At 47.5% G+C, this 26,757-nt stretch overlaps 6 protein-coding genes and 1 pseudogene across 6 annotated transcripts in view; 2 read left to right on the top strand and 5 right to left on the bottom strand.

Moving 5' to 3' along the window:
• LOC138732324 (scale keratin-like) overlaps positions 1–9,478 on the bottom strand; it is a 51,663-nt gene extending 42,185 nt beyond the window's left edge. The window contains exon 1 of the mRNA XM_069878903.1: positions 9,465–9,478. The gene's annotated coding sequence lies outside the window, so the exon portion shown is untranslated. The remainder of the gene's footprint in view (positions 1–9,464) is intronic.
• Positions 678–1,857, bottom strand: LOC138732058 (feather beta keratin-like; annotated as a pseudogene).
• LOC138732057 (feather beta keratin) lies at positions 3,475–4,555 on the bottom strand. The gene is made up of 2 exons (XM_069878407.1): positions 4,537–4,555; positions 3,475–4,204 (listed from the first exon to the last, which is right to left on the bottom strand). Exon 2 carries the CDS (start codon positions 4,184–4,186, stop codon positions 3,893–3,895), a length of 294 nt encoding a protein of 97 aa, XP_069734508.1. The 5' UTR covers positions 4,187–4,204; positions 4,537–4,555; the 3' UTR covers positions 3,475–3,892.
• LOC138732144 (feather beta keratin) lies at positions 5,792–6,257 on the top strand. Its single transcript, XM_069878553.1, has one exon. It carries the CDS (start codon positions 5,836–5,838, stop codon positions 6,127–6,129), a length of 294 nt encoding a protein of 97 aa, XP_069734654.1. The 5' UTR covers positions 5,792–5,835; the 3' UTR covers positions 6,130–6,257.
• LOC138732333 (feather beta keratin-like) lies at positions 8,837–14,134 on the bottom strand. The gene is made up of 2 exons (XM_069878917.1): positions 14,072–14,134; positions 8,837–9,153 (listed from the first exon to the last, which is right to left on the bottom strand). Exon 2 carries the CDS (start codon positions 9,131–9,133, stop codon positions 8,840–8,842), a length of 294 nt encoding a protein of 97 aa, XP_069735018.1. The 5' UTR covers positions 9,134–9,153; positions 14,072–14,134; the 3' UTR covers positions 8,837–8,839.
• On the top strand, positions 10,576–11,334 carry LOC138732142 (feather beta keratin-like). The gene has a single exon (XM_069878551.1). It carries the CDS (start codon positions 10,618–10,620, stop codon positions 10,909–10,911), a length of 294 nt encoding a protein of 97 aa, XP_069734652.1. The 5' UTR covers positions 10,576–10,617; the 3' UTR covers positions 10,912–11,334.
• On the bottom strand, positions 13,309–14,106 carry LOC138732332 (feather beta keratin). Its single transcript, XM_069878916.1, has 2 exons — positions 14,069–14,106; positions 13,309–13,775 (listed from the first exon to the last, which is right to left on the bottom strand). Exon 2 carries the CDS (start codon positions 13,755–13,757, stop codon positions 13,464–13,466), a length of 294 nt encoding a protein of 97 aa, XP_069735017.1. The 5' UTR covers positions 13,758–13,775; positions 14,069–14,106; the 3' UTR covers positions 13,309–13,463.
• Positions 14,135–26,757: the final 12,623 nt, after the last annotated feature.

The raw sequence follows: 26,757 nt of genomic DNA on the forward strand, positions 1-26,757 counted from the left end.
AGGCTGCATCCTGGAGGTTGTTTCTTTCCTTCCTATGGTTTGCAAGGCACAAAAAGGGACTTGCTGCATCCCCTCTCATTAGTGTCATGGACAAGAAATCATGGAAATTCCCGAAGAGTGAATGTGCAGGCCTACTAGCATTGCTAAGTGGTTCAGAAAGCAAGCTGGGGGCCACAGAGAGATGGTCTGTGAGTAGAAGTGAAGGTTTATAACTCCTTGGGAATATCTTTCACATGATATGCTACTTGGAGTCATGGAAGGCATCACAGGGTTTTGCTGAGGGATTCAACGAGCCTGATGTTCAGGACAAAAAGATGTGGGTGACTTTGGGATGGCTTTGTCACAGGTAAAGGGCAGTCCCCTCCAGGAGACTATTTGAGCTGAACACACAATCCTAGTCTCCCTGGAATGATGCAAGAGCACCGCATCCCTTCAACCATGTCTTTCCACTGCATGGTGACCTGTTTCAACCAAGAAAGCTCGTGTGAGCATCCCAGGAGGAAAGGAACACGAGGAGACATCAAGCTACAATGCAGCATAAACTTTAATGAGTCTAAAGACAGAAACAATGCAGGACATGCTGGAAGGGACCCGGGCCAGGTGCTGCAAGGGCAGCTGGCACTCAGGCAACACTTCACAGCAAAGGGACATGTGTCTTCCTGCAAAAATAGATGGTGAGAGGGTGATGAGCAGGGCCCCTCTCATTTTGCTTCAGGATGAACCACTGACGTAGGACAGCAGGAGACAACAGGGACTCATGATGCAGAGAAGAAAGCAGGAGAAGAAGACAGCATCAGCTGGCTGTGTTTCCAGACAGCACAGGATGGCACTGCCCTTTCCTCCCTCCTTTTCAGGAGGGGGTGAGGGTGCTCAGCTCCTCTGGAAACCCCAACCAGCAGCTCCATCCTCAGTCCAACACATGCCTATGGGCTTCCTGATAGATGCATTTGCTGGACATGCAGCCCGACCTTAGCAGGGCAGGCACCTCCTGCCGCAGTAGCCACCACCAAGGCCAGAGAGGCTGAAGCCCCCGGAGTTGATGGGTGTTCCCTCCTGGCTCAGGATGCTGCCCACAGCAGCAGAAGCTGAGGATCCCACCGCGGTGTTCTGAGGGAAGGAGGTGAGGATGGGTCCGGGCAGGGTCACCACCACAGGAGAAGGCTGGATCACCACACGGGAGTCCTGGCACTGCCGGACACAGGGCTCGTTGCAGCTGTTGGCAAGAGGGGTTGGGCCACAGGGACGGCACAGATCGTAGCAGGACATGGCTGTGGGACGGAGGTGACCTGGGAGAGAGGGCAGGGGGAGAGCAGGCAGCGTGTGAGGTACAGATCAGCAACATGTTTTTCATGAGAAAGCCCTGGCACAGGAGCAAGGGCAGCCTGCACAGACAGGAGGAAAACCTTGGGAATTTCAGCCCTACAGTTTCCCTTCAAAGATAACCCAAGACCTTTTGCCCCAGTTTTTCCACCCGTGGAGAACAAGGATAACAGTGATGATGGGATGAGGTACAAGGAGTAAGGTTATCAGACAACATTACATCAAGAAAAAGAGTCAGTTCAGGCCAAAAGGCAAAGTGGAGATCAAGACAAAGAGAAGATACAGGGAAAGGAGCTTGCAGCTCACCTTGTTCACCAAGGAGGAGAAGGCAGGAGAAGTGGATGAGGGAGCTGCAGCTGGACTGGCTTTTATACTGGTGGAGACCGCCCCAGGCCCAGAGGAACCCTTTGGGCGTGTGATGTGTTTACCAACAAGCTCATCTTGCATGCAAAGCATCACAATTAGGAAAAGGGGACACTGCTTATGTTCCCTGCAATGCTGCCTTTTCATTTCCCTGTCCATGACGCGCACCCAGCCTCACAGGCTCCTTTCAACCCACACTATTAGAGACCAAAACGTTTCCAGGGGACATGACACGTCAGCACAGGCTGGTGGTGCAGTCAGAGATGAGGAGCGTCCCAACCAGGCAGGTAGAGCCAAACCCTTGCCTCGAGGGCCTCACTTTAATGTGTTTCCTGCTGAAGGGGTCAGGTCTCCTCATAACCCTGAGGTTCCAGCCTGGAAGGAGCCACATGCAAGGGTCAGCAGCATCAGTCCTTCCCTTTCATGATCTGCTCACTCAAACTCAATTAGGCATCAACTTTCTTGGCAGGGCTTCTCTGATCCTGCATTTCAGACTCTTTTTAAGACTGAGCTTTGCTCTCAGCAGAAGTTTGGCTGCCTTTTTTGCATCTTTCTTCTCCTTTTATCCTGCCTTAAGCAAACCATTACCAGTGGTTAAGAGTGGAGGCTATTCCTCTCCCAACACTCTCTGCTGGAGACACACCAGGCAGTGATCAAGGCTTGTGCTGGGCAATCCATTCGTGTCTTTGCTACAACTTCTGCTTTGGCCACCCAGACCACTGGCACATCAGGCACAACCAAATATTTGGTAGGAATTCCACAGAACATCCTCTCCTGCCACACAGCAAGCAGTGATCGTGAGTCTTTGCATGGAGAGTTGGAGGAGTGCAGCACAAGAGATGCCTCCTGCCCTACCTGAAGTGCAACCGGACCACCAGGAGCAGGCGTTGCTTGGATGGGAAGGAGGAACTGAGAACAGAGCTGGGTGTTCAATTAATCCCTCATTCTCCTCATCTCGAGGCCTGCTTGAGGGGACAAAAGGATGGCTGCTTGGGACCTCTCTAGTCACAGCTTGCACAGCAACTGAGTGAGGTTTCTGGAGGGTTTGATCATATTTGCTCCAGACCTACTTCTCTTTGGGACACAGTGATGCATACAGCAGGACTTCACAACCCTTAATGGCTTTTCACCACAAGAAGGCATCAGTGGAGGTTAAGATGACTTTCCTGCTTCTACTACCCTTCCACAGTATCCAGGATATCTTACCGATGCCACCAGCTTTTGAAGATGAGAGAGAACGAGACCTGTGTGTACACTCCTGTCCCTTAAACTTCTTACACATCCATTTCCCATTGTTCCAAAATCTAAACAAGATTCTACCTTTACAAAGATTCCCTGGCTGCCAACTGTCCTATCAACTCCTTTACAACACCCTCCAGTTCCAGAGTGTGGAAGAAATCCTTGGGGGAGGGAAGAGCAAGGGCACGTTGTGAGGGGCAACATGTAATCAGAGCCTTGGGAAATGGGTGTTAGATTGCACAGGAATGGCTTCCAGCACATCAAAGATTTCTCTCATCAACTGGAAGCCAGTCTCCAGCCTCACTTGTTCCTTACATGTCACTTTGAAGAGCTCCTGGTAACCCTTTCCATGCTCGGGCAATGTCACCTGTTCCTCCACCTCCCCATGTCTCTTCCATGAACTCTTAAGGGTTCTCAGCTCTGACAGGCATGAGGTAGGTTTGCAATTTGTCTTTACCTGCCCACTCTTCTCCCTTTCAGGGATCCCATTTCCCCCCGTGCACAGCTTGGCTGGGCATCCCAGGAGGAAAGGAACACGAGGAGACATCAAGCTACAATGCAGCATAAACTTTAATGAGTCTAAAGACAGAAACAAAGCAGGACATGCTGGAAGGGACCCAGGCCAGGTGCTACAAGGGCAGCTGGCACGCAGGCAACACTTCACAGCAATGGGACACACGTCTTCCACATATTATACAGAGCGTGATGAGCAGGACCCTTCTCAACTTGCTTCAGGATGAACCGATGACACAGGATGGCAGAAGACAACAGGGACTCATAGTGCAGAGAAGAAAGCAGGAGAAGAAGACAGCATCAGCTGGCCGTGTTTCCAGACAGCACAGGATTGCTGCAAAGGAGGCTGTGAGGGTGCTCAGCTCCTCTGGAAACCCCAACCAGCATCTTCATCTGCAGTCCGGCTCATGGCTTTGGTCTTCCTGCTCGATGTGATCTTGGCACATCCAGCCCGACCTTAGCAGGGCAGGCACCTCCTGCCATAGCGACCACCAAGACCAGAGAGGTTGAAGCCCCCGGAGTTGATGGGCACTCCCTCCTGGCTCAGGATGCTGCCCACGGCAGCGGAGGTGGTGGATCCCACCGCGGTGTTCTGGGGGAAGGAGCTGAGGATGGGTCCGGGCAGGGTCACCACCACAGGAGACGGTTCAATAATGACACGGGAGTCCTGGCACTGCCGGACGCAGGGCTCGTTGCAGCTGTTGGCAAGAGGGGTTGGGCCACAGGGACGGCACAGATCATAGCAGGACATGGCTGTGGGACGGAGGTGACCTGGGAGAGAGGGCAGGGGAAGAACAGGCAGCGTGTGAGGTCTGTCAGCCTGCTCGGCAATAGGAAAGAATCAAGATAGGAGGCAGGGATGTGCTGTGTGGGGAAGAAGATTGGATTAGGAGCCCTGACCCCATGATTCCCCTGCAAAGAGAGCCCAAGAACTTTCTCACACCCTCTCTTCTCAGCCTGGCAAAGATAACAGAGGTGCTGGAACCAGAATCAAGGAGCACAGCTCTCAGTAGACGCAGCAGATGTGCGAAGACCCAGTTGATTCATGAAGTTAAAGCAGAAAAAGAGAATGACAAGAAACAGGCAAAGAAGGTTGTAGCTCACCTTGTTCACCACGGAGGAGAAGACAAGTGGGATGAGGGATCCTGCAGCCGGACTTGCTTTTATACTCATCCAGACTGCCCAAGGCCCAGAGGCTGCCCTAGGCACATGTAATGTGTTTACCGCTCATCTTGCATGCAAAACATCACAATTAAAGAAATGGGGACATAGCTTGTGTTTCCTGCAATGCTGCAATTTCATTTCCCTGTCCGTGACGCCCATTCAGCCACACGGGCTCCTTTCAAGTCATACTAATAAAGGCCAAAATGTTTCCAGGGGTAACGTCATGTCAGCAGAGGGAGATGGTCCAGACAGAGATGAGGAGTGTCCCACTAAGGAAAGCAGTGGCAGACTCTTGCCTCCAGGGCCTCACTTTAAAGTCTTTGCTGCTGAATTTGGCAGGTCTTCTCATAACCCTGAGGCTTCACCCTCGACTTCCACATGCAAGGGTCAGTAACTTCAGTCCCTCACACTGAACTAGGCATCAACTTGCTAGGCAGGGCTCCTCTGCTCTTGGCTTTTAGACTCTCTCTCTGAGATTGAACATTGCTCTCAGCAGAAGTTTTCCTGCCTCTTTTGAGCATTCCTTCTTTCCTGAAGACTAGCTGGTCTTGCTGTCCCTTGCTTTGCCTTTCCCAAGAGCTAAAACCCCATCTCCAACCATCAACCTGTGTCAACATGTCGCGACCCCTGGAAAAATTTCGGTCTCTACTACTGTGACTTCAAAGGAACCTGGATGGCTTGAAAGGACGTGTCACGGACACGGAAACGAAAAGGAAGCATTGCAAAGCACAAATAAATACCTCATTTCTTTAATTGCGATGTTTTGCATACAAAATGAACTTGTTAGTAAACACATCACATGCCTAGAGGGAGCTTCTGCTCCTAGGGCATTCTCTACCAGTATAAAAGCCAGTCCAGCTGCAGCTCCCTCATCCACTTCTCTTGCCTTCTCCTCTTTGGTGAACAAGGTAAGTAGCAAGAACCTTCATCTATTTCTCTTATTTCTCCTTTTGCTCTTTGTCTTCTGGCCGTAACTGAGTCTTTATCTCAGTTATACCATTCTGAGACCATCTCTGCTCTCTTTGCCATTCTGGGAGGAAATGGGAGAGGGTCTTTGCCTCTCTTTGCAGGGCCCTGTTGGGGGCTGCAGATCCTAAGGCTCTTTTCCCCGTTATGAAGCCTGTGCTAGCTCCAAGCTTATGCTCTTTCTCTCACTGATCAGGCTGTCAGACTGTGCCTCATACGCTGCCTGTTCTTCCCCTGCCCTCTCTCCCAGGTCACCTCCGTCCCACAGCCATGTCCTGCTACGATCTGTGCCGTCCCTGTGGCCCAACCCCTCTTGCCAACAGCTGCAACGAGCCCTGCGTCCGGCAGTGCCAGGACTCCCGTGTCATTATTGAACCGTCTCCTGTGGTGGTGACCCTGCCCGGACCCATCCTCAGCTCCTTCCCCCAGAACACCGCGGTGGGATCCACCACCTCCGCTGCCGTGGGCAGCATCCTGAGCCAGGAGGGAGTGCCCATCAACTCCGGGGGCTTCAACCTCTCTGGCCTTGGTGGTCGCTATGGCAGGAGGTGCCTGCCCTGCTAAGGTCGAGCCGGACGTGCCGCGATCACATCGAGCAGGAAGACCAAAGCCATGAGCCGGACTGAGGATGGAGCTGCTGGTTGGGGTTTCCAGATGGACTGAGCATCCTCACAGCCTCCTGTAAAAGGGAGAGAGAGAGAAACACAGTGCCATCCTGTGCTGTCTGGAAACACGGCCAGCTGATGATGCCTATTTCTTCTGCTTTCTTCTCCACATTGTTCATCCCTGTTGTCTCCTGCTGCCCCGTTCCTTGGGTTCCTCTTGGAGCAAGTTGAGAAGGGTCCTGCTCATCGTCCTCTGTATATGTGTGTGGAATGAAGACGCATGTCCCATTGCTGTGAAGTGTTGCCTGAGTGCCAGCTGCCCTTGTAGCACCTGGCCTGGGTCCCTTCCAGCATGTCCTGCTTTGTTTCTGTCTTTAGACTCATTAAAGTTTATGCTGCATTGTAGATTGATGTCTCCTCGTGTTCCTTTCCTCCTGGGATGCCCAACCCAAGCTCTCCAGGGGGATCTGGGTTGCTATCCAGTGCAGAAGCATGGCTGAAGGAATGAGGTTCCCTGGCATCAATCTTAGTGGATGGGGAGTGTGTATGTTCAGCTGAAATGGTCACCTGGAGGGCACTGCTCTTTCCCTGTGATTAATCCATCCAAAGTCACCCACAGCCTTTAGTCCTGTCTACAAGGCTTCTGGCATGTCTCAGCAAACCCCTGTGCTGCTTTCCATGGCTCCAAGACATGTGTAGTCTGGGAGAGATTCCCATGGAGCCGTAACCCTTCCCTTCTGCACCCAGACCACCCCTCTGTGCCACCCATCTCCCTTTCTGAAGTACCCACCCGTGCTGGCAGGGCTGCACCATCACTGCTCGGGAGTTCCTATGATCCGACGCCCATGGCACTGAAGTAACAGCACTTTGACGAGAACGTCAGAGCTTTAGATACGGTGAGAGAAGCTTCAGGGCTTCCCACAGCACGTGGGGCAGCAAATGAGGTGCTCCTCGCTCTGCCTGAAGCAGGAGTGGGATGCACGGGGCAAACAACTCCTGTGGAGGACCAGAGCCTGTGGCAGCTTGTCCTCTCCTATATCACCAGCTACACGCCAACTTCACCCACAAGCAAGGATACCTCCCTCTCTGATGTCCATGGTCTTGCTGTTCAGGGCAGACAGGAAAGGGAGACACAACATCTGCAGCCTGGACAGTTTCTTTTTGTCTTTCCTTCCTCTGATGTGCCAGGGAAGGACTTAGTAAGTGCCCTGACTTCACTGTCAAGGGCCATAGGGCATGGGAACTCCCAAGCAGTGAACGTTGGGTGGCACAGAATGGTTACAGCTCCTTGGGCATCTCTCTCATACCACAAACCTCTTGGTGTGACATTAGGCATCTGAGGTCTTTGCTGAGAGACCCAACAAGCTTGGTGTTCAGGACATAGGGGTGTTGGTGGCATTGGAAGGATTATTCACAGGTAAAGTGTGGGCCCCTCTAAGTGACCGTTTCAGTGAGGCAGCCCCTCAGAACCATACAGATACAGCACATCCATTCAGCCAAGCCTTTCCCCTTCATGGGATCACATTTGTAATGCAGCCAATTATGGTACCCTGGGCTTCTTTAGGCAAGGTCTTGCCAGCTGGCGGAGGGAGTTGATTCTTCCCCTTCCCTCAGCACTCATAGAATCATAGAATCACCAGGTTGGAAAAGACCCACCGGATCATCGAGTCCAAATGATGGGAATGAGGACACACCAGGAGTGCTGGGCTGTGTATGTTCCGTGCTATTCGGTGCAGGAGAGTTCTGGAAATGTTTGAGAGAGTCAAACAGCCACACAGATTAAAGACTGGAACATGGCACCCATGAGGAATGACTGAGAACTGGGAAGAGCAGCCTCAGGGGAGCAGGATCTCATTCATGTATTTAAATGCATGAAGGGAAGGTTTGAGGTGGAGCGAGTCTGCCTCTTTGATGAGTCATCGACTGGTAGGAGCAGAGGCAATGGGCACAGGAGGAAACACAGACAGCTCCATCTGATCATCAGGAAACACTTTTTCACTGTGAGAGGCACCAAGCCCTTCCCAGGCAGGGTATGGAATCTCCATCCCAGGATGTACCCAAAAGCTACCTGGACCTGAAGCAATTGGCTCTAGATTGACCTTTATGAGCAAAGGCGTTGGACCAAGTGAACCCCAGAAATCCCTCAGAGCCTCAGCCACATTGTGGTTCTGTGGTTTCCCATTCAGGAGCTTTGCTGGGCACCCCAAGGGATAAGGAACACAAGGAGACATCAAGCTACAATGCAGCATAAACTTTAATGAGTCTAAAGACAGAAACAAAGCAGGACATGCTGGAAGGAACCCAGGCCAGGTGCTACAGGGGCAGTTGACAATCAGGTTGCCCTTCACAGCAGTGGGACACGTGTCTTCATTCCACACATTATACAGAGGGTGATGAGCAGGACCCTTCTTGACTTGCTTCAGGAGGAACCCATGGCACAGGACAGCAGGAGGCAACAGGGACTCATGATGCAGAGAAGAAAGCAGGAGAAGAAGACAGCATCAGCTGGCCGTGATTCCAGAGAGTGCAGGAAGGCACATGCATTTCTCTCCCTCTTTTACAGGAGTGCTCAGACCCTCTGGAAACTCAGTCCAGCAGCTGCATCCTCAGTCCAGCACGTGGCTTTAGTTGTCCTGGTCAATATGGTCGCTACAAATCTTTGCCAGAGCTTAGCAGGGCAGGCACCTCCTGCCATAGCGACCACCAAGACCAGAGAGGTTGAAGCCCCCGGAGTTGATGGGCACTCCCTCCTGGCTCAGGATGCTGCCCACGGCAGCGGAGGTGGTGGATCCCACCGCGGTGTTCTGGGGGAAGGAGCTGAGGATGGGTCCGGGCAGGGTCACCACCACAGGAGAAGGCTGGATCACCACACGGGAGTCCTGGCACTGCCGGACGCAGGGCTCGTTGCAGCTGTTGGCAAGAGGGGTTGGGCCACAGGGACGGCACAGATCGTAGCAGGACATGGCTGTGGGACGGAGGTGACCTGGGAGAGAGGGCAGGGGGAGAACAGGCAGCGTGTGAGGCACAGCCTGACACCCTCCTTAGTGAGAAAGAGCATGGGCTTGGAGAAGTGACAGCTGCATAGCAGGGAAAAGAGCGTTTGGAGCTGTAATTCCCCAACAGAGACCTGCAAAAAGAGCCAAAGACCTCCTCCCATTCCTCCCCCAGAATGGCAGAGAGAAAGGTGGCGCCTGGCCACGTCTCAGAATGGTGCAACTGAGGGAAAGACTCAGTTGAGGGAAGAACCAAAGAACGAAAGGAGAAAGAAGAGAGGTGAAGGCTCTTGCTACTTACCTTGTTCACCAAGGAGAAGAAGGCAAGAGAAGTGAATGAAGGAGCTACAGCTGGAGTGGCTTTTATACTCATCCACAGTGCCCCAGGCCCAGAGGAAACCTTTGTGCGTGTAATGTGTTTACCAGCGGGCTCATCTTGCATGCAAAACATCTCAATTAAAGAAAAGGGCTAGTTATTTGTGCCCTGCAAAGCTGCCTTTTCATTTCCCTGTCCATGACGCCCATTCAGCCACGCAGGCTCCTTTCAAGTCACACTATTAGAGACCAAACTTTTTCTAGGGGAAATGTCGTGTCAGCACAGGCAGATGGTGCAGACAGAGCCAAGGAGTGTCCCACCCAGGCAGGTGGTGGCAGACCCTCGTCCCCAGGGCCTCACTTTAAAGTCTTTCCTGAATAATTGGGCAGTTATCTTTGCAACCTTGAGACTTCAGCCTGGCTGCAAGGGTCAGCAGCATCAGTCCTTCATCCTCATGCTCTGCAGGCCCTGAAGGCAAAGGTTTGATGCCACCTGCCTGGGTGGGACTCCCCTCATCTCCGACTGCATCATGCTGACGTGGTACAACCCCTGGAAACATTTTGGTCTCTAATTCTGCGACTTGAAAGGAGCCTGTGTGGCTGAAAGGACACGGAAATGAAAAGGAAGCATTGCAGGGCACAAATAAATATCCCATTTCTTTAATAACTGTGTTTTGCGTGCAAGATGAGCCTGTTGGGAAATACATTACATGCACAAAGGGCGCCTCTTGGCCCGGGGTCGTCTCCAACAGTATAAAAGCCACTCCAGCTGTAGCTCCCTCATCCACTTCTCCTGTTTTCTCCTCCTTGGTGAACAAGGTAAGTAGGAAATGTCTTGAACCCTTTTCTTATTTCGCCTTTTGCTGTTTGTCTTCTGGATTCAAACGAGACTTTGCTTTAATTCTGTGCTTCTGAGACAGTGGCAAATCATCTCAGTTCTCTTTGCTGTTTGGGGGGAGTGATGGGAGAGGGTCTTTTCTTCTTCTTGCAGGGCCGTGTTGGAGACTGAAGCTCCAAAGGCTCTTTTCCTCCCTATACAGCCTGTGTCTGCTCCAAGCCCATGCTCTTTCTCTCACTAAGCAGGCTGTCAGGTTTTATTTTTGCTATCGTCTCTCCCAGGTCACCTCTGTCCCACAGCCATGTCCTGCTACGATCTGTGCCGTCCCTGTGGCCCAACCCCTCTTGCCAACAGCTGCAACGAGCCCTGCATCCGGCAGTGCCAGGACTCCCGTGTCATTATTGAACCATCTCCTGTGGTGGTGACCCTGCCCGGACCCATCCTCAGCTCCTTCCCCCAGAACACCGCGGTGGGATCCACCACCTCCGCTGCTGTGGGCAGCATCCTGAGCCAGGAGGGAGTTCCCATCAACTCTGGGGGCTTCAACCTCTCTGGCCTTGGTGGTCGCTATGGCAGGAGGTGCCTGCCCTGCTAAGGTCGGGCTGGACGTGCCGCGATCACATCGACCAAGAAGACCAAAGCCATGAGCCAGACTGCAGATGAAGATGCTGGTTGGGGTTTCCAGAGGAGCTGAGCACCCTCACAGCCTCCTTTGCAGCAATCCTGTGCTGTCTGGAAACGCGGCCAGCTGATGCTGTCTTCTTCCTCTGCTTTCTTCTCCACATCACGAGTCCCTGTTGTCTCCTGCTGTCCTGTGCCATGGCTTCATCCTGAAGCAAGTTGAGAAGGTTCCTGCTCATCACCCTCTGTATATGTGTGTGGAATGAAGACGCGTGTCCCATTGCTGTGAAGTGTTGCCTGAGTGCCAGCTGCCCTTCTAGCACCTGGCTCGGGTCCCTTCCAGCATGTCCTGCTTTGTTTCTGTCTTTAGACTCATTAAAGTTTATGCTGCATTGTAGCTTGATGTCTCCTCGTGTTCCTTTTCTCCTGGGATGCTCACACGAGCTGTCCAGGGGGATCTGGGTGCAGAGGCGTGGCTGAAGGAATGAGGTTCTCTGGCATCATTCTTGGTAGATGAGGAGTGTATGTCCAGCTGGAATGGTCACCTGGAGGGAACTGCCCTTTACCTGTGACAAATGCATCCAAAGTCACCTACAGACCTTTGTCTTGAGCACCAGGCTTCTGGCGTGTTTCAGGGAGCCCCAGCAGTGTCTTTTGATAGGAATGGTTGGACTCGATGATCCGGTGGGTCTCTTCCAACCCGGTGATTCTATGATTCTGTGGCTGCAAGACATCTGTGGAGTGCTATAGATTCCCAAAGATTTGTAAACCTTCACTTTTGCCACCAGGTCACATCTCTATTTCACCCAGCTCCTATTCTGAAGTACTCAGCAATGTTGGCAGCCTTGCACATTCACTGTTTGGGAGTTCCCATGACCTAAGTTCCATCACAACTTCACCCACAAGCAAAGTTACTGCTCTCCCTGATGCTGGCTATTTTGCATCCTTGGGCAGCTCTCACATAAAACAATCCTCCTGGTGCCTCGGAAGGCATCGCAGGGGCTTGCTGAGAGACCCAACAAGCCTGGTGTTCAGGATAAAGTGGTGTGGGTGACTTCGGATGGATTTGTCACAGCTAAAGTGTAGTCCCCTCCAGGTGACCATTTCAGTGAGGCAGCCCCTAAGAACCATAAAAAATGCACCACATGCATTCAGCCACACCTTTCCCCTTCATGGGATCACACTTGTAATGCAGACAATTATAGAATCATAGAATCACCAGGTTGGAAGAGACCCACCGGATCATCGAGTCCAACCATTCCCATCAATCACTAACCCATGTCCCTCAGCACCTCGTCCACCCAGCCCTTAAACCCCTCCAGGGAAGGGGACTCAACCCCCTCCCTGGGCAGCCTCTGCCAGGGACCAATCACCCTTTCCAGGAAACATTTTTTCCTAATGTTCAGCCTAAACCTCACCTGGTGGAGCTTGAGGCCATTCCCTCTCGTCCTGTCCCCTGGCCCTTGGGAGAAGAGCCCAGCTCCCTCCTCTCCACAACCTCCTTTCAGGGAGTTGGAGAGAGCAATGAGGTCTCCCCTCAGCCTCCTCTTCTCCAGGCTAAACACCCCCAGCTCTCTCAGCTGTTCCTCATAATTATGGTTCCCTGGGCTTCTCTAGGCCAGGTCATGTCAGCAGGTTGGGGGAGTCGATTGTCCCCCTTCCCTCAGCACTCACGAGGACACACCAGGAGTACTGGGCCATGTTCCTTGCTATTCAGTGCAGGAGAGAAATGAGCATATGTGAAAGAGTCAGATGAAAGTCCACACTGATGATTAAGGAATGGGAATGTCACACTCATGAGGAACAGCTGAGGGCTGGGAAGAGCATCCTTAGATGTATCCAAAACTCACCTGGACTAATCCTCATGGTTGGACTCGATGATCCAATGGGTCTTTTCAAACCTGGTGATTCTATGATTCTATGATTCTGTAGCAACAGGCTCCAGGCTAACCTCCTTTAGCAGGGGATTGGACCAGATGAGCTCTAGAAGTGCCATCTAGCCCCAGCCATGCTGTGATTCTGTGATACATCATTGAGTATTCTTGGTTGGGCATCTCAGAAAGTAAGGAACACAACGAGACTCAAGCTATAATGCAGCATAAACTTTAATGAGTCTAAAGACAGAAACAAAGCAGGACATGCTGGAAGGGACCCGGGCCAGGTGCTACAAGGGCAGCTGGCAATCAGGCAACACTTCACAGCAATGGGACATGCAGCTTCATTCCACACATTATACAGAGGACGATGAGCAGGAACCTTCTCAACTTGCTTCAAGAGGAACCCAAGGAACCGGGCAGCTGGAAATAAGAGGAACTCATGATGCAGTGAAGAAAGCAGAAAAAAACAATATCTGCTGGCCGTGTTTTCAGAGAGTGCAGGAAGGCACCTGAATTTCTCTTCCTCTTTTATAGAAGGGTGTGAGGATGCTCAAAGATTCTAGAAACCCCAACCAGCAGCTCCCTCCTCATTCTGGCACACGGCTTTGGTCTTCTTGGTCGATGTGATCGCGGCACGTCCAGCCCGACCTTAGCAGGGCAGGCACCTCCTGCCATAGCGACCACCAAGACCAGAGAGGTTGAAGCCCCCGGAGTTGATGGGCACTCCCTCCTGGCTCAGGATGCTGCCCACGGCAGCGGAGGTGGTGGATCCCACCGCGGTGTTCTGGGGGAAGGAGCTGAGGATGGGTCCGGGCAGGGTCACCACCACAGGAGACGGTTCAATAATGACACGGGAGTCCTGGCACTGCCGGACGCAGGGCTCGTTGCAGCTGTTGGCAAGAGGGGTTGGGCCACAGGGACGGCACAGATCATAGCAGGACATGGCTGTGGGATGGAGGTGACCTGGGAGAGACAATAGCAACAATAAACCTGACAGCCTGCTTGGTGAAAGGACACACGGGGTTGCAGGCAGGATCAGCCTACACAGGGAAGAAGAAAGGTTAAAGAGCCTTGTTCCCAGGTTTTACCCTGAAAAGAAAGCTGAAGACCTTCTCCCAGCTCCCATGATGGTGGCAAAGAGCTGAGTGTATCGAACTTGGTATGGGATTAAGTGTCTCAGCAAAAGTTAAACCGAAGCAAGAAGACAAAGAGCAAAAGGAGAAATAAGAGAAATAGATGAAGGTTCTTGCTACTTACCTTGTTCACCAAAGAGGAGAAGGCAAGAGAAGTGGATGAGGGACCTGCAGCTGGACTGGCTTTTATACTAGAAGAGACTGCCCAGGGGCATCGTTTGTGTATGCGTTGTGTGAAAAATGCTCCCTACCACTGAAGGAGGCTTTGATTTGCTCCTTGGAATGCTCCCTCACCATTTCCTCGCTAATGGCAAGCCCATTCCACCCCAGAGCCTTTTTTAACATGACATAGAGATCAAATGAATTTCAGGTTGGTTGAGACATTTATGGTGATCCCAGGAACTGATGCCTTTTTTCTTCTCAGTCGTTGTAGTCACTGGCTTGTCTTTCACAGGACCATTTACAAATTACCTGAGACTCATCTTAGTTAGAGAGTTGGGAAATTCATACGTTTTATGAAAATACACTTCCAGGCATTTTTCTCTGTTGGGATTGCACCATCTATCTAGCTTGAATCTCTCATCAAAAAGGAAAGTGTAATTAGGTCACATACCCTGCATTGTAGCAAATATTTATTTTGTCAGTCCGCATTAACCTTTTTATTTAAGAAACCACATGATGGTTTCTAGCTTATTGTGTCATTCCCTTCTGATTCTGTACAATCTTCATGTACTTTTAACTCTCAACACACAACATGGTCCCTTCAGAATATTTTTAGAAGTGGCACTTCAAGCCACATTTAGAAATACTTGCCCCTTGAGCCACAGAGTAATTTCTGTAAAAATTCAGAAAGTATTTTTTCCCTACCTTCTTACAATAAGAAGGTGAGGCCTGTTTGGAGGCAACCATTTGTTTTTACGTGGAGTCAGAAAATGAAGCAACTACTTAAATTATGTAACATTGGACAGTCCCTTCCGACCCAAATCTTTCCATGATTCTAAGTACAGAAAAACCTCTTTTCACAACAGAACTTTGCATCATCCGTGTGCTGACAGCAGCAAAGAACGTGATAGCATGAGACACAGAAACATCCCATTAAATGTTTGAGATGAAACTCTACAGGAAAAATGCTGCAGGTGTTGAGAGATGCTGACTTAGGAATTTAGCACAACAAATAGATGATTCTTTTAAAGCAAACCAGAATAATTCTACAAAGCATTTGTCAGTGGAAACACACGGTTCAGCGTCTGGTGCTGGATATGAGCTATTGGACAAGCTGTTCCCAAGTTGTTCCCCTGGTCTAATTAGGGATGTAAAATGCTAAGGGTTTAAGTACTGGGGTAACAATTTGGTGTCCAGAATGTCCACTTCCAGCATTCCGACAGCTCCCCTTTAGGAAAGAAATTAAACCAATTGAGAACAGATGAGGAGATGATCCCCATGCAATTACTTGGCGACATACTTTGAGTTGATTTATTACCATATCCAAACACAGAAAACCAAATGCTTTACTCAGGTGTTGAATATATACTATATTCATACAATTTGGGTTGGTAATTTTAGCAAACCAAATGAAGAAAGATGAAGGAAGAAAGACGCTTTAATTTTTCTACCATTGCGAGAAATGTTTCTGAAGGGAAAAGTGTTTAATTTCATTCATTAAAACAGAACCTAATGCTCAACAGCCACAGCAAACCAAGAATTAAACTGTCTACGAAGGGATAGAATTATTCTGTTCCAACATTTCCATGCCCTTCTCATACTGGGAATTCCAGACTGGACACAGTATTCCTGGTGGGTCTCATGAGAATGGAGTAGAGGGGGAGAACCACCAATTCCGCTTGAAGTTTTCTACTGAGCATTATCCAAATGGCTTCAGGTTGCACCAGAGTTGGTTCAGATTAGACATCAGGAAACATTTCTTCACCAAAAGGGTTATCAGGAAAGGGCTGCCCAGGGAAGTCGTGGAGTCCCCATCCCCAGAGGTGTGTAAAAGATGGGTGGATGAGGTGCTCAGGGATCTGGATTATTAGTTGATAGGTATGGTTGGACTTCATGATCTAAAAGGTCTTTTCCAATTAAATGATTCTATGATTCCATGATTCTTCATCATTCATTTACCTCCATTACCCATTTCGAAGCCACCGAGGTGTGTCTGTCTGCACTTCCCTAGGGCTGCGCGACAAGATTGAGGCTTCTCCCTTGGCTTCTTTAAAGGAAGGAACTTCAAAGTTAGTGCCAAATGCTCATTAGTAGTTGAGCAAAGGGTATAAACTATGCAAATATGGCAAGTATATGGCAAAATTTAATAGTTAGGGCCCTCGGATAATAACATCCCTTTAAATCTGAGAGTCGCGGTTATTGCTTAAGCAGGTAACATTTATTGCTTCAGAAAACCAGAGTTATTAATTTTTTCATTAAAAACTAGTTTTGTGTGTGTCATAATAATAACCTGTTATAAAACTTCTGGAGCAGAAGTTGCTCTAAATTTAAAGCAGTTGCTCTAAATTCTTATGACTGTAACGTAGCAGCACCGGGAAACAAAACAAGGCTGGAATGTGGGTTTTTCAGAAATGACAAACACAAACCATCCACTTGCTGCCACCAGCTCTGTGCCCATCCTTGCTGTTACCTCAAAAATTTGTTTTACACGGATCCTAAGTTATTGCTTTTCTCCCTTTGTCTTTAAGAGCACGTCCTTCTCAACTCTACTAGAAGACTAAGCAGTGTAGCTGCAGAGCTAGAGCGATTCATCTGCTCCAGGTTCATTGTGAAAATTCACATCCACTGACCTCAGAGTAAGTTGACACCTCCCACTGCATCAGGGGCTCCAAGCCCCATCCAACCTGGCCTTGAACCCCTCCAGGGACGGAGCAGCCACCACTCCTCTGGGCAACCTGGGCCAGGGCCTCACAGCAAAACAGTTCTTCCTAAGATATCATCTCAATCTACAAAAAATAATAAATAATAAAACAAAGACATTTCTGGGTATCCTAACCCGTTCTGATAAATAAATGTCATTCCGCATTCAAGTTTTGGTTGGTCCCTAGGATGCTCATTTGGGTATCAACCCTGATTAAAGAATCTGCCAGTAAGAATGAAGGTGAAAAGCTGCAGCCCCCAAGGATGACAGGCTTTTTTGGTCCCCACCTAGCTCATGTTTGGTGTCAAAAACTTCAGCTGTCAGCCCACAGGAGCCAGGCAGTTAAAGTGTCTTGCATACCCCAAGATCTGCCTTTCCCTACAGACACATTTCCTATTTGGAGTTGTTTACGTGTTACTTGTTTGCTTCTCTAATAAAGTAGAAACCTTTTTTTCTCTGTAAATCCCTTGTAAATTATGAGGTGTGTTGTAGGGATGCCTAGGGCAATAACTCTTATCAGGAAGCTTGGTGTCCTCCCTGGATCTAATGTCATATCGCAAGTATTCATTAATGATTTATATATGCAAAGTGCTGTGTTATTATACTCAGTGTCCTATTGGCTTCAGACACCCATGAATTGGGTAATAACATCCCTTGAAGATAAACAGATCAAAGTCACGTATATCATTCCATTGATCAACTCCTAATCAGGTCACGATTCCTTGCCCTGAATGCTTTTCTGTTTCCTAAACTACATTCGTATTCAATCCCACTCCCCTCTTACAGTCTCTGCTGACCCTGGACTCTGGTATCATGGAATCGTAGATTCATTAATCATAGGATCATGGGATAGTTTGGGTTGGAAGGGACCTGAAAGCCCAACCAATCCCACTCCCTGCCATGGGCAGGGACACCTCCTACTGGATCAGGGGACTCAAAGCCTCTTCCAACCTGGCCTTGAACCCCTCCAGGGATGGGGCAGCCACAACTTCCCTGGGAAACCTGTTCCAAGGCCTCCCCACTCTCATGGCAAAGAAATTCTTCCTTATGCCCAGCCTAAATCTGCCCCTCTCCAGTTTATACCCCTAGTCATTATTAAAGCTGTTAATAAAAGGTCTTTGCTTCATTGTTCCTTTCTCAATGTAAGTGGTTCAGTTCTTTCTGAGGCCCCACCCCTAAATGCAAACAAAATTAAGCAAGATGCAGAGGTCACGCATGCTTAGATGATTATTTTTCTCTGTTTTCTCATCCATAGGAGAGACCAAGTGCCTTTGTGTAATTTCTAAGAAATCAATGCTGTCTGAGAAGGCTCAGGTTTTCTCTGCAACTTGTTGCTTGGGTTGCCCAGGGAGGCTGTGGCTGCCCCATCCCTGGAGGTGTTCAAAGCCAGGTTGGAAGAGGCTTTGAGTCCCCTGATCCAGTAGGAGGTGTCCCTGCCCATGGCAGGGAGTGGGATTGGATGGGCTTTCAGGTCCCTTCCAACCCAAACCATTCTGTGATTCTAAACTCTTTCAGTTGCCTGTTCTGAGAAATTTGGCAGCAGCTCAAAGAGAGTTTTCAACTAAAAATCAAACAAAAATTTAGTGTGATGCAAGCACCTTAAAATATTAACAACCTTGACACATATTTCAAGGTGACTTTATAACTCCGTTTTAAAACACTGCAATCACACAGGACACTTAAAATATGATAATAAGTGTTTTGCATGTATAAATCATTAATCAGAATTTGCAAAGTGCTTTGAAATAGTTTAATCTGAAACTTCCGCGGGCTGTTCCCAGTCACTGTCATTGCTTTGGGATCTTTACAAAGGCTTCTGTTCTGCAGGAATAATTTAAATGGATGAATCATTAAAGAAAGAAAAGTTCTAGCAACTGAGAAAACGAAATGGTTTTCAGAAAAGGTGATGGGGCATGAACGCTTAGATGGGACAGTTTGGGACATGGTTTAGTAGGCACCGTGGTGTTGGGTTGATGGTTGGACTGGATGAGGTTAGAGGTCTTTTCCAACCTTAATGATTCTGATTCCAATACTGAAATCTTCCACAAGGTGAGGTTGCACCCCAGCAGTGGCAGCATCTTGCTCAAAGAGGGTGATGTGCATAGTTTCATCAGACTGCGCATCAAACCTGCAAAGAGAGCTTTTTCTGTGCCCAATGACAAATGAGGTGAGAGTGTCCTCTTTGCTGCTCATCAACCTTGACCAAACAGCTGACTGCTACGACTGTCTGCTGCAAAATTATACCACCTGTCTGAGGGAAAAATGTGTCCAGAGGAGGCTACAAGGATGATCAGGGAGCTGGAGCGCTGAGAGAGTTGGAGTTGTTCAGCCTGGAGAAGAGAAGGCTCTGAGGAGATCTCATAGTGACCTCCCAGTACATGAAGGGGCGACAAGAAAGCTGGGGAGGGGCTGTTCACAAAGGCTTGTGGTGACAGGATGAGGGGGAATGGGGATAAACTGGAGAGGGGCAGATTCAGACTGGACACGAAGAGGAATTCTGCTTTTTGTTCAGACCAAGTGGATCTTTGCTCCACTGGGATTTATAATCCCTTTGGACACTTCAGATTCAGCATCAGGTCTCTTATCTTTCCCATAAATATGATTATCCCAGAGAGAAGTGTTCAAACCACTGGCCCAGTGGTGGTTGTGCACACAAAGGGCTGAACTGTTACACCAAACCCTCAGCTCATTGTGGAAAGAACCCTGGGAGAATAGGAATATAATGGGTCTTGTTAAAACTAAATCATTTACCAAAGCTCAGGTCTCCGTTTCCTTCCCAACAGCCACAGATTTCCTATGTAAAACTGGAAGTGTCATTTCAGGACATGTCAAAAAGTGCTCGCTGTACTTCCCATACTGACAGCCCCTCCCTTAATACCTGCGCATTAACATTGCGTTTTTAAAAGAGTTAGCAATGCCTTCTCTTTTGTTTCTTGGGTCTAATCGGTTTGAAAGCTCGTTGCCTGGTGTGGCAACTTGCCCTTTGTTTGCCCGATGCAACGCAATCTCAGTTAAGACTTCAAAGAGTTGCTGGAATGCAAATTATAAATAATATTATAAATGGCAATGAGGAAAGCCTCTTTTACTCCAGGCTGTTCCATTTGCTCACCAAGTGACCTCTGACGATTCGTTTAGCTTCTGTGTTTCACTATTAAACCTAGATAATAATTAGAATTAAAATCTGCCACAGGCAATGAAAAAAAATGAAGCTGCAAGGGAAGGGGCATTTTATATAGTGCCCAAAACTGCAAAGAGAATAAAAGTCTCAAGGACTCCCATCACGTCACAAGGGGCTGTAAAAAGAGGATGCAGTGAACACAAAGCACTGACCCAATATTTATAAAATAGAAGGCCCATAAGAGGAGCATGGATTACATTAAGCCTGGATTAAAGGCACAAAATACTTCCACTACCGCATAGTTGGCAGCTAAGGTTTTTCTTGCCAGGCATTTCCAGCTATCATCCTCTGATGTTTACTATAGATCCTATCCAATTTGCCCCAAGCGCTGGTGGAAAAGCCTCCGGGGGGTGTTGTCCTGGTTCAGGGGATGTCCAGGGTCACTCAGCTCACCTGGACACAGAGAAGAAGCTGCCACCTCGCAGTCACCACCACTCCTGGGCTCCTCCATCCCAACCCCATGGGGCTCTCCTGCTGCAGGGCTCTGTGTCTGGACCATCACAAGGTGTCTTGATGCTTTGTCTGCGAAACTGAGCTGCTGGGGAAAATTCCAGTAATTAAGGGATCTGCTGCCTGCGATAAATTCCGTCCCCAAGAACAGTGCCCGCGGTGGTTTACAGTCAGGTAAAAACTGGATTTTTTTTCTTTTACCTACAGGTTTTTCAGGTTTATCTTCACTTGGCTTCTGAGCAGCACGTTGTGTGAGTTTCGTATGGATACAACCAATCGTTTTCTCCAGTCACGGTTAAAATGCAAGAACCAGAACCTTGCTAAATTATTTCTGAATGAAAAGAATGAATCTTCCTATATACATATATACAAGACTCTTCAGCCAAAGGAATCCTGCGGTGCAGCTTTAACATTACATAGTTCCTCAGTGGCAGAGCAGGGCTTAGGCAGATTAATTAGAGAGGTACATTTTAGGATGTTCCCACCCACCTTTACTCCCCTTTCGCTTGGAGCCCTCAAAAAGCCTACTTTTAAACTGTATTCTTTTTCCCCATTTCTTATTGTGGCCCTAAAAAAACAACCTGGCTAAGATGTAATAACATTTAGTCCAAGAAAGAAAAGTTAAGATAATGCTAAGAGTGAAATGCAAATCCACCTTTTCACTCCAGATTGTAATTATTGGCCAGCTTCTGGCAAAAAAGTGAAGTACTTGCTTCACTCAGGGGTGTTGCCCCTTAAATTAACGCGCTCAAAATCAATATAAAATCATAGAATCATAGAATATGATTGGTCTCTACTCCCAAGCAGCAAGTGACAGAAAAAGAGGAAACAACCTCAAGCTGCAACAGGGGAGGTTTAGATTAGATATTGGGAAAAATTTCTTTACTGACAGAGCAGTGAAGCCGCGGCAGAGGCTGCCCAGGGCAGTGGTGGGGTCCCCATCCCTGGAGATGTTCAAAAAACATGTTAACATAGCACTTTGGGTCATGATTTAGTCAGCATGGTAGGGTTGGGATGATAGTTGGACTGGATGAGCCTGGAGGTCTTTTCCAACCTTAATGATTTCATGATTCTATGATTCTCAGCTGGGTCACTTTGCTCAGTCCTTCCAGTCCCAGAAAACCTCCTGTTGAAGGCTACTGAAACTATCAATTGCCTTTCACAAGATAAAAGAAAAGAGTAGCTGTTGTGCAGTGCTAGGAAGACAAGATGCCTCCCTTCCTTGCCCTGCAAACTGGAAGGAAGGATTCCTGTGTTCGTAATTATTATTTACTGAAAATTTTCTTTCCTATCATAAATTATCCGTAGGTTGGGAGGATGCTAGTAGTGGTCCTAAGGCAAAAGTGTTTATGGGAACTCATAAACACAACAAAAGATTTCAGCCTGATTCCCAGTCATTTATGCAGACAAAGCATTGTGCATCAGCTATGCTAATGCACCACAGCAGCTGCATTGTGCTTGTTAAGTGCAGCCCCAAATACTTAAATGATCCCTAGCCCAGCATTACAATAAGACTTTAATTAAGAATACCTTTGATGTATTAAAAAAAAAGAAACTGTTTCTGATTAATGAACTGCCACGTTAGGTGACTGTTATGCCAAAGGTCTCCTGGCTACAGTGACTGGTGGATTTTTCACTGTTTCCATGTGAATCCCGATTTCTCTCTCCTCTTTTCTCACGGTATTCCTAACATTGATTTTCTCTTTAAAGTGCTTAAAAAAAAAAACACACTTTTAAATCCACATCTGGCTCATTCATAAAAATCTTGACAAACTAGCCCCCGTTTTCTCCAATCCTTTGGTTGTTTTATTAAACTATGTTTCCTTTGTGTTAAGTTCTCATCAATAGTTATTTATCATAGAATCAGGGAATGGTTTGGGTTGGAAGGGACCTCAAAGCCCATCCAGTCCCACCCCTGCCATGGGCAGGGACACCTCCCACTGCATCAGGGGCTCCACCACAACCTTCCCTTTCCCATAATATCGTCCTTTTCAACCCAGTAAAAAGCTGGAAGCAGGGGGTGGAGGAATGGACACACAACCCAGCTCTGGGATGCTCCGTGACTTCACTTTGAGTCAGTGGCAAAAGCAGTGGGTGGCATCTGCCAGCCTTTAATTGCAACATGGTCAAACCCTGCAAAAAGACCTGAAACAAATCCGCACGCTCCACATAAATCGTACGCAAGTGCTATTTGTGAAGACTAAAATGGGTGTTAGATAACCTAGAGCTCTCTCCCTAGGAACCCATCCTACCCAGGGATGTAGTCTTATGGAGAAAAACAGCTAAGGATTTATTGAGTTGCTCTTCTCCTCTGTGAATATTCACCAAGAGGGATAACAGCTCAATACTTTTAAATTTAATGCCCTAGAAGGCATTTCAGAGGAGAATCCTCTTCTCTTCCACATGCCAGATTTGGGAAATGGAAGTAAAAGGCTGTTCCCTAATAGCAAATGGTGCTGCTGATATTCTTCGAACCCCTTCCACAGACTGAACTTGAGGGAAGGGAAGAAAACACAAACAAAAGGCTGTTTGATCAACACACGATATAACTGAAATGTGGTTAATAAAGTATATTGAGTTCTTTTTGATCCATGAAGAGTCAACGTGAGCTCTGCCTGCGGGGTGTAGGATGCAGTTAGCACACTATGTGAAGATCCAATAGCTCACAAACACAAACAGCGAGCAAAACAGTTTCATTACTTGCAGAAGTTATGCATGCAGCGAGGTTTGTTTTGCAACTAATTAAGACTTCATGCAAAAAGGGTGTCACATCCTCCAGGCAATTTGACTAAGTGTATAAAAGCATTTGCTACGTAGAACCCTTCCAATCACTTTTCTTAACCTCTTCTCCTTGGTGATCTGGGTAAGTCAATTTTGAATCAATTATTTCTTGCTATCTAAATATTATCAAATGACAGGTACAACTTAGGAAATGGCAAGGGGTATTCTTCCAGAAATATATTTTATTGTCCTGTACTTTTAAGGCAATTTAAGTTTTACACTTCAGAGGTGAATGCTGGCATTTGCAAACTACTTTAGTGTTCAGGACAACAGCTCATTGAAACTGGTGCTGGCATATAAAATTCTCTCAGAACTCTAAGTAGTCTCATTAATTTCATACTGCTAAGTATTCTTTTTTTCATATTATAAAGACTATGTTGCATTAAACGAATGGACATTGAAAAACATGATTTTTTTGTGATGTCCTCACCCTCGGTTGTCTTCCAGAAAGCAGCAGCGTCTTTCACAGTTGGAGAACAGATATTTTCAATATCCTATGGAGACTGGAACTCAGATATTTCTTACTAAAAAGCCACTATAATGTTCTTTTTGTTTAAAATATATTTGTACTGCTCAATTCCAGATCTAGAAGGAATGTACAAGTACTCCTCTTCACCTCTTTTCACGGGTACTAGGATGAGCTTTGACAAATTGTCTTTATGCCTTGGACCACTCAAGGATCCCTAACCTTAGATGGATCTACAGTCGCAATTCTTTCCCCAAAGGCAAACCTGGACATTTCAAATTCAGCTTTTAATTGACAAAAATATGCTGTTGTTGCCTTTTTCTTACCTTCAAGTCAAAGGCACAGGGACAACTGGAAAAAAAGATGAAGATGCTGCCCTTGAGGACTGGAGAAGGCAACGATGGCTTGTGGCTAAAACAAGACATTTAGAGACACAAAAAGTCTCCCCTGAATTTTTTTTCTGCCATAGACTCCTGGGGTAAACGTGGGGACTCATTTGGGGTGTCAGTTTAGGTCTATCCTTTATGCCAGCCCTTAATCTCTTCCACATCAGTTTCATGTTGATAAAGTGAATAACATTATTATCACCTCCCCCTCACTCTGTTTGTCTTGCCTGACTAGTGTGGGTACAATTCAGGGCAAGGACAGCCTGATAATCTGTAATTATACAATGCCCAGTGCCCTGATATCAGGTAGAGTTTGGAAGAGCTGCGTGATTTCAACTATAAGATACTGCAACCCAATTGATTTATAATGAGACTAATAAAAGATGGGTGGATCTCCATCTCAGATCATACTGCTCCAATTCTAACCAGCTGAAATGAGGTAACTACGTTCACCCCCATGTTTCAGTTTTGCCAGCGCAGTGAAGGTTGAAACTGAAGTTTAAAGCATAGAGTTGAGTTGATGGTGTGGTGTTCTACAGGGTTTGAATTGGCAGTAGGAGTGAGACAGAGCAGTTCTGCAATTCAAGAAGCGACAGCAGAAGGAGGGGCTCCAGGAAGACCTTATAGCAGCCTTCCAACCTGATCATAGGTCCTTGGCCCCTAGAAGTGGGGTTGGAACTGAATGAGCTTTAAGGTCCCTTCCAACCCCAAACATTCTGTGACTCAGAGGGGGTTTAGAATTAAAACAGTGATTTCAAAAATATCGTCAGATAATCAAATAATGAAGTTCAAAATGGTTATGTAGGGAGGAGAAGAGTTACTGGATAGGAGAAGGAAACTGGACAGACTCTCGCCTGAACTAGCTCTACTTCGTAACTCCCTCTTTTGCCAGCAATCACGATACCGAGCACAACCCTCTCTTCCCAAAATCTTGATATCCAATACATAAGCTTCTTGCTGGACGTAACAACTGCCTGTTCTCCCATCCCCTTGTTTCACATTTCAGGTCTGGATCTGCCACATGTCTCCCTTCAACGACTGCTGCCTTCCACCAGGGGTAGCGTGCCCGGAGCCGTTCGCCGTCACCTCCAATGAAACCTGTGTCATAAAATACCCCGATACCATAGTGGACATAGCGGAACCTGACTTTCCACCGTATTCCGTGATCTATCCTGGCCCAACACTCACCACTTTCCCTCAGCAAACCCTAGTGGGAACTACTGCATTGTTCGATATCAGAAGCTTGTTTAATTCCAGGGGCTCTCTTGGCTTTAGGGGTATGTGTGGTTCTGGGACAGCGTGTAACCCAGGAATCCCATTTGTTGATCCAGGGAACTGTAATCCTCTTTCTGCTCACTTGTCCAACCCCTTTTGCTATAGAACTTGCAGGCCAATCTAAATTCAACACTGATACCTGCAGATTAAGTGAAAAGCAGAACTGAACGCTAAGACAGATCATGACTAAGTCTATGGATAATGGATTATAAAACTGCTGAGCTCCCACAGCTCCCAGTGGAGTCAATGAAAGTCGTGGCTTCCTGGCACTAAACCTGCATGAGGACTAAGGTTTCCAAACAAGACATTGAAAATTTCACTTTAGATCTTATTCAAAATTGGGATGAAATAAAAAAAATAAAATAGAATTTTCCGAGAAACAAGATTTTAAAAAATATCTGTTTGGTTAAAAAAATGTATCTCAATAAATTAAAGCTTTTGTGCCAATATTGACTTTTTATTATCAATTCATCTCAAAATAAAAGCCATCAGGTATTACAAAATCCTCGGACTGAAACTCCCAGTTTCAAAAATGAAATTTTATCAAAATTGATATTCTATAGTTTGCTGAACCAGCATTTGCCATTAAAAAAATCAGCTCTACTTGGCGTTTCTTAAAATTAGGCATTCGTAGGTCTTTCTTGCACTTTATTTCTGCTTAGGCTGATGATGTAATAGCTTCCCAGCTTCTTTTTCTGCCTATATATCATTTGATGCAAACCAGGGCAAAAAAAAAAAAACTTCAAGCAATTGTAATAGCAGATTTCTTTGGAAAATACTTCCGATCCAAGAACAACAACCTGTGCAAAATCATGGAACCGGAGATTCGCTGTAGACCTTATGAAGTCCTGGAACTCTTGACTATATCCTATCCATCTAATTTTGCACATGTATACTCAGCTTCTCAATCCCATTAAAAATTGCAATGCAGCATGCACCTTTTGGGTTTTCCTTTATTCATAGAATCATAGAACAGTTAGGGTTGGAAGGGACCTTAAAGATCATCCAGTTCCAACCCTCCTGCCATGGGCAGGGACACCTCCCACTGGATCAGGGGCTCCAAGCCCCATCCAGCCTGGCCTTGGACACCTCTAGGGATGGAGCAGCCACAAACTTCCCTGGGAAACCTGTGCCAGGGCCTCTCCAGTGAAGAAATTCTTCCTTACATCTAGTCTAAATCTGCCCCTCTCCAGTTTATACCCATTGACCCTCATCCTATCACCACAAGCCTTTATAAACACCACTATCATCGTGAAGAAATTCTTCATGGAGTGCTGTCTGGCTGAGCATCACGGAACACCATGAAACCCTCTCTGTATTCCTTCCCAGGCTGTCAGGAGTGCAGGTGCCTCCACAGCAAATGCAGAATTTAGAATGAATTCAAGTACTAGAATGAGTTCCCAGCCAGCGG

The sequence above is a fragment of the Phaenicophaeus curvirostris genome, chromosome 29 (genome assembly GCF_032191515.1).
Source record: "Phaenicophaeus curvirostris isolate KB17595 chromosome 29, BPBGC_Pcur_1.0, whole genome shotgun sequence".
Classification (NCBI taxonomy): domain Eukaryota; kingdom Metazoa; phylum Chordata; class Aves; order Cuculiformes; family Cuculidae; genus Phaenicophaeus; species Phaenicophaeus curvirostris.

Bases quoted from the DNA above. Each gene is read 5' to 3' on its own strand.
- LOC138732057 (XM_069878407.1), bottom strand. From the start codon at position 4,186: ATGTCCTGCTATGATCTGTGCCGTCCCTGTGGCCCAACCCCTCTTGCC.
- LOC138732144 (XM_069878553.1), top strand. From the start codon at position 5,836: ATGTCCTGCTACGATCTGTGCCGTCCCTGTGGCCCAACCCCTCTTGCC.
- LOC138732333 (XM_069878917.1), bottom strand. From the start codon at position 9,133: ATGTCCTGCTACGATCTGTGCCGTCCCTGTGGCCCAACCCCTCTTGCC.
- LOC138732142 (XM_069878551.1), top strand. From the start codon at position 10,618: ATGTCCTGCTACGATCTGTGCCGTCCCTGTGGCCCAACCCCTCTTGCC.
- LOC138732332 (XM_069878916.1), bottom strand. From the start codon at position 13,757: ATGTCCTGCTATGATCTGTGCCGTCCCTGTGGCCCAACCCCTCTTGCC.